General features: G+C 34.9%; 1 protein-coding gene across 2 annotated transcripts in view; it reads left to right on the plus strand.

Annotated features, from left to right (window-relative positions):
• The window catches only part of LOC149072609 (MAPK/MAK/MRK overlapping kinase-like), a 35,004-nt gene extending 21,990 nt beyond the window's left edge, over positions 1–13,014 (plus strand). Inside the window, exons 7-13 of one of the 2 annotated variants that reach the window (XM_089246364.1) lie at positions 6,127–6,212; positions 8,123–8,215; positions 8,523–8,627; positions 9,332–9,511; positions 9,976–10,132; positions 10,253–10,411; positions 11,907–13,014. In XM_089246364.1, the coding sequence (XP_089102490.1) occupies positions 6,127–6,212; positions 8,123–8,215; positions 8,523–8,627; positions 9,332–9,511; positions 9,976–10,132; positions 10,253–10,411; positions 11,907–11,972 (846 nt within the window). In that variant the 3' untranslated portion in view covers positions 11,973–13,014. The remainder of the gene's footprint in view (positions 1–6,126; positions 6,213–8,122; positions 8,216–8,522; positions 8,628–9,331; positions 9,512–9,975; positions 10,133–10,252; positions 10,412–11,906) is intronic. The other variant, XM_089246365.1, reaches the window with a different exon arrangement.
• Positions 13,015–13,346: the final 332 nt, after the last annotated feature.

Here is a 13,346-nt window from a genome sequence, read left to right on the forward strand (position 1 = left end):
CTGTGGGCTACCGCGCGCTCCCTTACAATTCGAGATATTTTTAAATGATTTTTCAGGCTCTCTGTACGTGTCATTAACTATGAAAAAAGTTATCAGCTCGAAAGAAATTGACCATTCAAGGGTTAGTGTACATTTTTTACAATTTGTGAACCACGCCCTCAATCGTCATTGATAAATGCTGGAAACTCCGCAAATATTGTATTTAAAAATATGAATTTTTTTTATAAATTACTTCTCTGAGCGGGATTTAAATTTTACTAATTGTAAGTTTTCACAGGCGAGTTTACATAAAAAGTTAATTTTTATTTAAGAAATTTATGACATTTTAAATGACCACACGCCATTTAAAAAAATTTGTAATTGGAAGTATTTTTCTCTGAAGTCCACGGTTTCAGAGATAAGTGCTGTGCAAATAATTTGGGCAACCTGTATATTCACAGACACTCCCCGTTATCGGACAAAACTTTCGGTCCCATGTTGTCCGTTATCGAAAGGTTACCCTGTATATTGTATGCTGTGCTCAATTCTCACATGGGCTAGTAGGGCGTTTGTCCAGCCCCTCCCAATTTTCAAATTTAGATGGCCCTAAAATTGGAACCACATATTATTTGCTGACTAAATAAACGTCTTTGACCCGAATCGTATGGCCTCTTTCAGGTAAGTCCCATTGCACGAAAGATTATGCAAATTTCTAAACTTGGAGCAATTATTCTCTTATCACACTAGCCGCATGTTTAAATTTACATTTTAATCTTTTTTATGGCCAAGTTTAAGAAATATCAATGTTTTTGAGGTTCCGTGAAAAAGTCTCGTGGCCATCAAAGGTTCGAAGAAAAACATTGGAAACCTCAGATCTAAATGGTATACATGATAAATCACTTTCTTACTAGTAATGAAAGATGGACATTATTCTGAACTTGTAAGATCTTAACTAAATAACTATTTTTTTGAGTTGTGCCTTTATTAAAGCTCATGAGGGACTTATCGGACGAGTCACGAGGTAAAACATGATTCAAGAAAAACTTGTGCAGACATGATTTTCCAAATCTGATCAGGAACAGTCTTTTCTCAGAGGTGATCTCGAAAATGAGATCAACATGCTAATCTATAAAACTTGAGTAAAACGGAGGTTGTGTTCGAAGGTCTAAGTATGTCTGAATCGTTCTCTCTTAGAACTCCACGATGGATTAGAAACTGTCACGCAATTCTGTAACAAGTCTTTCCCGTTTGCTTTTAATTTCTAACTACACAGACTGCGTGTTGGACATGGACAACCTAAAATTTTGGATACCTTTCGTGCGCTGGAAAGAAGGTTCCTGTCCTACTTTCATATAAAAGCAATCGAAATATATTAGAATCCATTTTTATTATATCTCAGTAGACGTACAAAGATAAATTATTCATGAAATTATAATGATTTACTAAAAGTATTAAAAGAGGAAATCACACACCTATTTCTGTGTAATTGAAACCAGGGTTATACAATGAACATACTAATATATCATTACACGGATATTTTTTATAGTTTGACTAGCTGCTACCTGCGGCTTCGCTCGCGTGAATTTGGTAATCTGAAAATTTTTCCTTGAGACCCTTTAGTGAGTAAATTTTGAGAAATCCCTTCTTAGCGAGTCTTTGCATCATAAAATGAAGATACTGACCAAATTTCAAGTTGATAGATTCAGCGGTTTTCACTCGGCGTGATTTATCTACATAGCATTTCATGACCCCCCCTTAAAAGTCGAATTTTGAAAAACCCCTTCTTAGTGACTCTTTACATCATAAAATAAAACTACCGACCAAATTTCATAAATATTGCTCCAGTAGTTTCGGCTCGGCATGATTTCTCTGTATAACCTTTGAACCTCTTTATGACCCCCTTAGGGGTCGAATTTCGAAAAACCCTTTCTTAGTAGATCTTTACTTCATAAAATAAAACTACCGACCGAATTTCATATTCATTACTCCAGTGGTTTCGGCTCGGCGATGATGAATCAGTCAATCAGGACATGTCACTATATACATGTACTTGTATATATAGATAACAAAATCGTTTACCAACTACAGTAAGCTCCGGATTCTCCGGCATAATGTGGTGGAAAGGCAGGCTGGATAACACAAAACCGGTTTTTGTGCAGCTTTGGAATTATGAGGAATTATTATGCATTAATTTTTAACTAGGCCAGATAGTCGAGAGTCGACTGTACTCATATTTATCATAAATGATTCGATCCATTTTATTACTTTCAGTTTTAGGAATCTTATTCTTTGAGATTGACGAATCCCTATCCATCAGGCAAAAAGAATAGGCAGTATTGGACACTGACGCAGTTATTTCCGCGAAAACGTCAATCGTGTATAGTAAATTTAAATTAATTTAAATTTTTGTACTATAAAATGCTGTAATGGGGGTGGGGGAAATCTTAGCTTATGTTTAGATACGTTAGATATTGCCCGAGTTATCCGAGCGCGCTGACGTTGCCTATAGGGTGATATGCCCGAGTTCCTTTGCCGCAAATTACTGGTGAACCGTTGATCCTAGAGTCAGACTTCCAGGTAGAAAAATTATCCGAATGAGGTAGACATTTCAAATACGTGATAAAAATTGCAAGGGGTCGTATAGTTGTTAAAATAAAAATATTAACTTTTTCTTTGGTCACCCTGTCCTAAAAACTCAATTAGAAAGTTATTGCTCTGTCTCTCCTAAGGCCTACAAAAATGGCCTGCAAAAAAAAAATCCATGTTTCTAAGATATTTACGGCGGGAAGTCTGGATTCATACAAACTAGTTTCGTCCCTCATATCCAGAGCACTAGGGGTGTGCGAAAGGTGCGGTCGCACGGGTCCGCACTCAGGGTAAATTATCTGCATTTTCATCTAGAAAGAAATAATTCTGGAATTAGAAATTTTGAACTTTCACCAATTGTGAAGTTATTTCTTGCATTTATTCTGAATTTTCACCGATGCTGGAATTTCTTTTCCTTAAATTCTGGAAATTTTCAATTCTGGAATTATTTTTTCCGTTATTTCTCACATGGAATTATTTTTTTCGTTATTTCTGATTTTTCATGGAATTATTTCTTTCGTTATTTCTGAATTTTCATGGAATTATATCACTGGAATTATTTCTTCCATCAATTTTGAATTTTGGTTGGTGTTGGAGAATTATTTCAATTATTCTGAATTCATCAATTGAAGCGTTCGGCCGAACAATGGTTACGTCGTTTTTTCAGAGGAGACACAATTAAAATCATCCCTGAATAAAAGAAGCACCTTTTTTTCCTGGATTGTAGCTGTGTAAAGTGGCATAGCAACAACATCTGTTGGGTTCTGCAGGATTTAATTTAGAAACGTGAAACGGAAGCTACATAGAACATTATTCAGTCAAAAACCTGATTTCGCAAAAAATGTAACATAGATCGTTATTTGGCCGAACGCTTCAATTCTAAAATTTTCATTAGTTTCGGAAATTGCTCCTCTCATTAGTTTAAAATGGGATAGAATTAACTGCACTTTAGTTTTGATGATCTACAGCAGGCATCTTCAACCCGTTGCTCCCAAGCATCATGGTGCTCCCTGGAGCACCCAAAGTGCTCGATGTTCGTGCCCGATTTTGTGCCCGCGAGCACTTGATCAATATTCCAATTTAATACCTGGTACGAATTGCATTCCAGGATTGAAACCATTTTAATTTTATGCATTTGTACGTCAAGCATGCCGTAAGGGTGCTCTTCTTTTTATGATGGGTACAGGCAGTGCTCGTGACTTGAAAAAGGTTTAAGACCTCTGATCTACAGTATGAAACGGATAGTTCGCACTTCAAAACGGATACTTTCCTCTAAGTATTCGTTTTATAGTGGAATAGTAAATCCAACGACGTTTTTGTAACTGTTAATTATCGTTGTTATTAATCGTTGATTAATTATGAAATAATAAAAGCGAAATTGTTAATTAATAATTAATAAATATATTAACAATTATATTGAATCCAACGGTGTTTGTGATGATTAATTATTGTTTATTCATCATTAGTAGTGACATAACAAAAGCGAAATCGTTAATTAAATAATTAACAATAAAACCAAATCCAATTTTGTAACGATGTAACGATTATTTACCGTTATTACTAATCGTTAATTGGTTATGACATAATAAAAGCGAAATCGTTAATTAATTAACGATGTCACGTGGGGGCGGCGGGATCTTGTGGGAATCAGAAAAAGAAAATCCCTATAGTGATAGCTGTGGCCGCTCCCTAGGGCGTAACCCTCGAAAAATGAGACGAAAACTCTCACTTTTCGAGGGTTACGCCTAGGGTCGCGGTCTACTGGGTTGCCCCCGTACCCCATTCATGGTTGAGGACGACGACCCTCTAAACTTCTCCGAATAGTAGTGCGATAGTGATAGTACACGTCTTAAAGAACGACACAAAAGAATTGATATTAAAACTTGATAATATTCGTTAAGTTAATTATTAATGAATTATGATTATTAATTAATAAGTGTCAGGAACTAATAAGTTCATGTTGGCTAATTGATTCATTAAAAATGAGCTTTTACTGTTCGGAGTAAATTAATTCATTATAAAGATTCATTAATTCATTCGTTACTTATTAAATTATAATTATTATAATTATAACTAGTGACTCTTAATTAGGTTGTAGTTAAACATATGAATTTTGAAGGGATGGAATGAACTGTAAGTTCTGAAATTCTGTAACTGAACTTTAGCTTGGGTAATATCCACTATAAAATGGATAAAAACGGATACTTATAAAATTACCTTCAGTACTGAATTTTAATCAATTTTTATGTTAAATTACATTTAATTGTGTATTTAAAATTTTTTGTATGAAATTTTTTTTTTCTCAGCACTTCTGTATATCCTGAAATAATGAATGCCGATCCCCCCTTCCCCCACAAAATATATAAAATAGCGGCAAAAGGGGTCCTAAACATTTCTGTTGACACGAAATTATTGAGACGGGCTTGGCCTCGCGTCTGGTAAGGGCAACCGTGCTCATATCCTCAGTATACTCGAAAACCTGTCCTTTAAATAAATTTTCTGAAAAGTGTGTGATCATTGTACAGTATACAGGGTGTCCTGTAAGTGCTAGCACGGTCTTTATCTCCGTCGTATAGGTATGATTCCAATTAAAAAGACGTTCAGAAATTACTGTGTACCAGTTTTAACAGTGAGAATACAGTGTGTCACAAAATAAAAAAATCTAAATTTTTATACGGTTCCCCCTCTGCTCCAAATTCTAGTTAAAACGTTGTTGCCCTGTCTCTCCTGATGCCAACAAAAAAAAAATTCCATGTTTCTAAGTGTAATATCCACTGAGATAATCAAATTCGAAAAAAGGAGGAAATTTGAAAAGAATAGAATTAAATTCGGAAAAACCGTTCCACCCGCAAGTAACGCTGTTCGTTCCCGAATTCCCTCCGTTTTTCGAATTCAAATATCTCAGTAGATATTGCACTTAGAAGCATGGAATTTTTTTTTTGTTGGCATCAGGAGAGAAAGGGTAACAACTTTCCCATTGGAAGTTAGAGCACAGGGGAGACCATATAAAAAATTTAGATTTTTTTATATTGTGACACACTGTATTTTCACGCTCAAAACTGGTACGGGGCAATTTTCGAACGCCTGTTGAGCATTTTGTTTTTAAAATTGGAATCGTACCCCTACGACGGACGGTTGATGAGATAAAGGCCGTGCTAGCACTTTCAGGACACCCTGTATAGGTACACTGAAGTGCCCAAAGTCATGGGATACCTCTTGATATTGCTGCACTTCGCCGGGTAAAAGGAGGTCCCACACGAGATATTAAGAGGTATCCCATGACTTTTGGCACTTCAGCACTGAAGTCATGGGATACGTCTTAATATCGTGTGGGAGCTCCTTTTACACTGCGAAGCGCAGCAATATCAAGAGGTATCCCATGACTTTTGGCACTTCAGCACTGAAGTCATGGGATACGTCTTAATATCGTGTGGGAGCTCCTTTTACCCTGCGAAGCGCAGCAATATCAAGAGGTATCCCATGACTTTTGGCACTTCAGTGTATATTAGTCCTCGAAAAAAATTACTAAAGATTTAAACGTCGTGTATTTCATTTCTTCAGGATAATCTTCTAAAATTAGCAGATTTTGGGAGTTGTCGAGGGATCAATACGAAAAAGCCATACACAGAGTACATATCGACAAGGTGGTAAGTGATTTTGTTTTTAATTCAATTAACAGGGGTTAAAACAATGTCCGTTTCAGGTCAAACAACTCGTGAACCGTTTGGTTATAGAAACATACTTTCAATTAAAAAAGTATTCAGATAACGTACTTAAATGTTAAATGAATATATAATTTTATACACTTACTCTGATTAAATTTTCATAATAATACTAATTAAGCCTCTACGGTTTACCCCTACAAAATGGTACTAAATGTTTTTCTACAAATACGGATATTGTAGTGTTTGAGTATACTGTTTTACTAAGGGGGTAATGATGAGGCTAACATCTCTACTCCTTGACCACTCAAACATTTTTAATTTTTGTATTTTTCATTTTCAACTATTTTTCTGCAGAGAAATTAAATTTTCTCAGTATATTTCAGGCCGAAAAAATACCGTCTCTTCATATTTTTCTGCATTTACATATTACAAATAACTAAGTAATAATATATTACTTAGTTATTTGTATTTGTAGTCTACAATTTTCTATTATCAGTTTCGGATCTAATAAATTTTTGACTTGGGGGGAAAAAAATGGGTGCTGTTAGCATATTTTTAATTGAAACAAGACATCAGCATAGGAATTTAATTAATTAGGGTGGATTTTTTTTTGAATTAGTTACAATGGCTAATTCTCATTTTTGACCACAGTTCGGGACCAAATCGCACGATTTTTTTATATGTGATGACTGGATACTTGAATATTCAAAATATTCGAAATTTCAAAAAATTGGATAGCAATTTAGCATGTTTTTCTTTGTAATTAATGTGAACTTTCAATTAATTAACTTTGTAATTAATGTGAACTTTCAATTAATTAACTTTGTAATTAATGTGAACTTTCAATTAATTAACTTTGTAATTAATGTGAACTTTCAATTAATTAACTTTGTAATTAATGTGAACTTTCAATTAATTAACTTTCTAATTAATGTGAACTTTCAATTAATTAACTTTCTAATTAATGTGAACTTTCAATTAATTAACTTTCTAATTAATGTGAACTTTCAATTAATTAACTTTCTAATTAATGTGAACTTTCAATTAATTAACTTTCTAATTAATGTAAATTAATTATCTTGGTTTAATGAAAATAAGTGATAACTATATAATTTTGGGAAACCGCATGTACCATGTGACAAAAACATTTGGGGAAAAATTATTTTTTTCTATTTTTAAAAAAAATATTTCTGTTCATGGACAGGAAAAAAAAAATTTCAGATAGAAAATCGGAATAAAATTTCTGAAAATTTCATTTTTGAAAAAAAAAATCACAAAAAAATAAAATTTTATTATAAACAAATTTAAAAAAATACTACGATACTCATTAGACTTGTTTTTTTTTTTAGTTCCCTAAAATGTTCATTCTATACAAAAATTTGAATGAAAAGTATTTGAAAAAAATTTTTAAACGAAGCGTTGCGCAAATGCAACGTCAGTCAAAAATGGGTTAAGGGTAAAATATAAAGTTTTCCTTATATTTTACTATTATCTATAAACTGATAAAATCTTTCTTAGCAAAGTTGAATAGTTGTTATATATTATATACCTTGTATTTTACTTCCAATAATTCCCCTCAACATTCGGTGCGTTTTTATAAATCTCTAAACACGTAAAATTTCAGTAGCTCTCAAAAAAATTGACACCAAGGAATCAACTTTTTCTATATGAAAAGAGTATTGCACTTATATAGCCGTATTTTGCACTGAAGTGAGACTAGAAGATATAGGCCTACTTTCTAAAATACTGAAAACTTTTGGAAAAGAAATTGGTTTTAAGGGGTTTTTTTTGACCATGTAATTTGCCATGTGCATTCAAATATACATCGAATAAATAGAAAGTTAAATACTGTATAAACACACACATTCGATAAATTTTGACATTATTTTCAGGTATCGACCTCCCGAGTGTCTTCTCACAAGTGGATATTACACTTTCAAAATGGATATGTGGGCAGCCGGATGCGTGTTCTTTGAGGCACTGACGTACGTATACTAAATATTTTTCACCTTCAAAGAAACTATTGATGATAAAGATTTATTCCGACCATTCGTTTACAAGAATCCGAGGGCTAAAAAGCGCTATCAGTCTCCCCCACACACATGTAATAAGGGCTATGAATATTTATGCAGTGTGCAGCATTTTCGTACGCCAAATTTCTCGCGAGGTCGAGGTTTTTTAACCAGGCAAAGTTGAGAGTACACTCACTGAACTCGAGTGTATCAAATGTATAATTTGAATGTCTGTCGATGTAATTTAAATGATGAATGTTTTATAAAAATATACTTTCAGAAATTTACCTCTTTTTCCCGGAACAAGTGAAATTGATCAAATAGCTAAAATACATCATGTATTGGGGACGCCAAAACCATCGGTCTTGGCAAAGCTACGACGACAGTAAGTACTAATTTATATTTTCTTATTGGTATTTTTTTTTGGTAAATATAAGAATACAGGGGAAGATTGCTAGAATTTGAAAGTGCAGTAAAGTTTTTTAACTCAAGGCTGCCCTAACGAGTTCGAGGCTCAAAGGTGTTTAGCACCACCTTTTCAACTTCCGTCAAAAATGTCTTCCAGTGGTTATGTGGTTCACGTTACACTGAACCAAATTGTGAATAGCAAAACGAAATGAGGATAAAAAAATTCAGAATGAATAGAAATCTTTAGTGATTTAGGAGGCTCCTTGGGCATGTTGGCCTACCCATTAGGACGTCTAACAATGATCTCGAGTCGATAGAAGGAAGATAGTCACAAAGCATCATCTTCCTTCTTCAGAAATACAGTACATGTACGGAACGAGAGCGTGAAAACACACAAAGGAACAGCCGTGCACTGCCCGAGAGCCCTTGGTTCATGAGAGTCCCTAGGATAGCATTAAATTGCAACTAACACCAATTGAGGTAAGTTTATGGGCTAGCGTGGATCCAGAGCAACACATGTCGGGCAAAGTTAATTAGTCGGATTGATTGCATACGGTGAATATACGTCCCGTATTTTACACGGGTATTTTACTCCGTAATTTTTTTAATTACTACGGGTTTAATTACTAAAAGTGATTTAATTATTTTGAACTTTTGCTAATAAATTACTTGATATTATAGCAAGCGATCTGGTAGAATTGATTACAACTTCGAATCAAAACAAGGCATAGGCATAGAGCCACTATCACCATCAGCTTCTGAAGAAGCTCATCATCTTTTATCTTGGCTCTGTGCATATGACGAAGATGACAGGATGTCAGCTTGGCAAGCCTTGCGCCACTCTTACTTCCATGACATAAGGTAAAATACTGGTTTAAAAATATTTCCAATAGATTCTAAAACAGTGTTCTTCAACCTTATTATAACTGCGGAACGGTGAAAGTAGTGAAACATTTTCGCAAACCGGCGGAAAAATCGGAGATATAATTTGTGGACCTGTGGAAAAGTCAACAAAAAATAAATAAATAGGATAAAAAATAAATAGTATATAGAAGTAATTTTTGTGGATCCGCAAAAAAAAAATAAATAAATAGAAAAATAATTTGCAGACTGTTGATTACTGAGACAGAAAAAATAACCAATATAGATATGGTATAATATTTAAAATTATAACAAATTATGTTGTGGCTATATGAATTTTGCAAAATGTTTCGGGGACCGGTAGAACTCCCACAGACCACACCGGTCCACGGACCAGCGGTTGAAGAACACTTCTAAAATATCCCGTTTACAATAGCTGTAACTGATGGACAACTTATTTGCAGGTTAGCTGAAAAATACCAATCTGGTCGCCAATCTACTACCTCAACCACTGGTAAAAGAACAGCATCGGAATCGAAACAATCCTCACCCACTTCATCAAAAGGTGATAGCAAATTGAGATTAGAAGCTTCTCCAGAGCCTATATCACAGGGACGTAAGGTATATGAGTCAAAATTATGCACGGAAATATCTCTTATAAATTTGTATTATAGTGTTTATTTTAAATAAACAATTAACATGTGAAAAATATTTACTTTTATAGAGTTTCTTTTTTTCCAGAAGTATCGCGCAGAGCTACTCTTACCAGTGCTTGAAATTAATAGCAACAGCATGAGACAAGGAGAAGATAGTCGTAGCACGGAATCCAGCAGCATCAAGTGCAAGACTAATCGATCTGTCAATTTTCCACCTATCGAGAAAAAACTTTCCAGACGAAAAGTAAGCCACTTGAAGCAGCTTACTATAAACGGGTATTTCAGAAAGGACTCCCTAACTTTGAAATGATAAAACTTAGAAGAGCAGTGATATCTTCCCGAAAGCACTTTTTCCGACCAGCTCCAGAGGGTATAGAATGGAGGTTCCGAGGCCTGGCAAGACTTATATAGTTTAGAGATCCAGATCAGTTTAGCAATACAGCTCACCCGAGGAACCGGAGAACGCAACTTCTGTCCTAATAAAAGGGTTGATTTAGTTAAGTTAGGTTAGTGGCAAAGTGCAATACGTTAGAATTTGGTCAGAACGCGGGGGGGGGGGGGGGTTCAACTTATTTCTACCTCTTTGCTCCATTCGATGCCCTCTTGTGGAATAATTTTAATAAAAACAAATGGGACCAATTTCACAATGGCCCAAGAATTCCATCATTATTATTATTTGAAGTTAAATTAACTTGTACATTAAGTTGGTAAAATTAAAGTTATGTTAATTATTTAAGTACATACTTAGTGCAAACTTTTTTATTAAGTACGTACTTAATGGATGCGCAATGCCTATTCCAGCCACCTTCAACCCGTTGCTCGCGAGCACAAAGGTGCTCCCTGAAACACCACAAGCGCTCAATGCTCGTGTACGATTTCGTGCTCACGAGCACTTAATCAACGCTTCAATTAAACACCGTGTAAAAACATCATTCCAAGATTACAATTAATGCAGATTTCAGGCATACATTTGTCAAAGTTGCCGTAAAGGTGCTCTTTGTTTGATTATGGGCATATAGGTTCGTGACTCGAGAAATTTTGAAGACCACTGACCTATATTCTCACAAAGAGCTTGACTCACCATTACGCGGGACTGGGCTTATGCAAGCGTTAGCCCTCGAACTTGACCAAACAGAACTTTACGGAACTACGGCATTGAGCTTTATGGTCTTGGCTACCGCACCGCTTACAATATTCCGGATTTTTACATTCTCTCGCGAGGTGTGTGAACTGCCAACAGCAGATGATATTTTCCCTGGCAAGTAATGGGCCAAATCACATTACGATGGATTCGAAATAGTCGCCTTGCCTTGTAATGACATGACAAAACTGAAAAGTGGAGTTTAAAGCCACTTTTCTGCAATGTCTCTACGCTGCAATGGATGCGTATACCTCACAGATGAACTGTTCAAGCTGATACGGTATTTGAGACTTTTTGCTGTAGAAACAATGACGTTCAAATGGTGCCATAAAAAGAAGCCTTGAAATAAAATGATTATAGCACCAGCTTATTAGTTGTGAAATTCTAATTCATTCTCGGTCACAAATGACCGAGACTCAATCGTTAATTTTTACGTTAAATTGACAACATCTAAGCTCTGTATTTCCATCACGGATCACCTTGCCGAATACAACGAATTTCAGATGAAAATTATTAGGAAATTGTTTTCGAATTATATCAGAGGTTCTCATAGCAGTATCAGGCTTTAATTCTTAATAATCGTTTTTACTCTTTTTAGGTGAGAAGGAATCGTGTTGGCAATGTTTCTCAGCTTCCACCTATCCAGCAGCCATGGAGGCCATGAGTAAATTAGTGACTGCTCTTTTACAGTTGGAGAAGAGAGAGACGATGTTGTTGAAATATCTAACACTTCGAACGAAAAAAATAATTAACAGAATCATAAAGATAACATTCCAATATCATTGTATGTGTATATATGTACAGAAAAAAAATCACAATATTTATGCAAACATGAGTAGTTGTTGCCGATGTTACCAAACAAACAAACTTTCAGTGTTGCTCGCGTTTTGTGCCATATTATTTGAAAGATTTTTATTCTTCATACAAAACTTGGCATTACGACCACGTGTTGAGCAGAAATCAAATATTGTACGTGATTTTTATGTGTCATGAGTTTTGTATAACAGACATGAACAAAAGGGAAAGAGAACTAATTGATTGTGATTTTTCAAATGAATTGTTGAAAGTTTCGTTACATGATTCATCATTCCATATTTTTGCTCCCATTTGCTATATGTTTCCAATGAAAACCATGCAAAGAAAATGAAAAACGAGACTTTTTGATAGAATTTATTGTGTCGAGATTACTATTACCTGCATGAAGGCAATTCAAAATCGGAAACAAATATGTAAGTACAGTAAAACTTCTTTTTGCGGACACCGATGGGATAAAAAACATTTGTCGTAAAAAAGGGGTGGCCGTTAATCAGGGGCTTGAAAAGCATACTTTTATTATACACGGGGAAATTATTATTTGGCCATAAAAGAGGGGTGACTGCATCTGAGGGGTGTCCGTTAAAAGGGACTTTACTGTGCATCGCGAAGAGTTCCATTCAACAGGAGTAATAAGTTTCAGTGATTTTTAATGAACTGCAATATTATTGTTCTCAACAAGAATGTCTTTATACACACAATTGGCGAAAGCACTAAGACGATTAGGGATCTTACTCACTCACCTACTGAAGTCATGAATGATTTCATCATACTCATCCACCAAAACTCAGATGATTGGTAGTTTGACGATAAGCTGCATTATAGGTGCTAAAACTCTAAAATTTTATTGTATATTCATGTTGTCTCAGTTGCTGTTGACTTATTTTTGGTAATACTCTGAACATAAAACATTTGTTTTTTGTGTATTCAGCCTAAATTTTTTTTCACAAATATAAAACTTTACACATAACTTTGGAAGCTACGTGATGTTGTTTTGAAATGCTATATAGTCAATCTGACAGCCCATTCTCTCAGTAGCCACAAGGATTCAAATACCTGCCTATGCTTTGATACAGTGTGAACGTGGCATTCTGCCAATTGGTAGGGGATGATGGACGAGCCCAGGTGGAACATGAAGCACTCTACCAACACTGTCCTATTTCGAACCGTTTTGGAGTTATGGTGGATAATCAATTATGGAAAAAAAATGCGTATTTTTGAGTTT

Source organism: Pholcus phalangioides, unplaced genomic scaffold (genome assembly GCF_987345545.1).
Source record: "Pholcus phalangioides strain wild (caught in Gottingen) unplaced genomic scaffold, Ppha-v1.0 ptg000017l_1, whole genome shotgun sequence".
Classification (NCBI taxonomy): Eukaryota; Metazoa; Arthropoda; class Arachnida; order Araneae; family Pholcidae; genus Pholcus; species Pholcus phalangioides.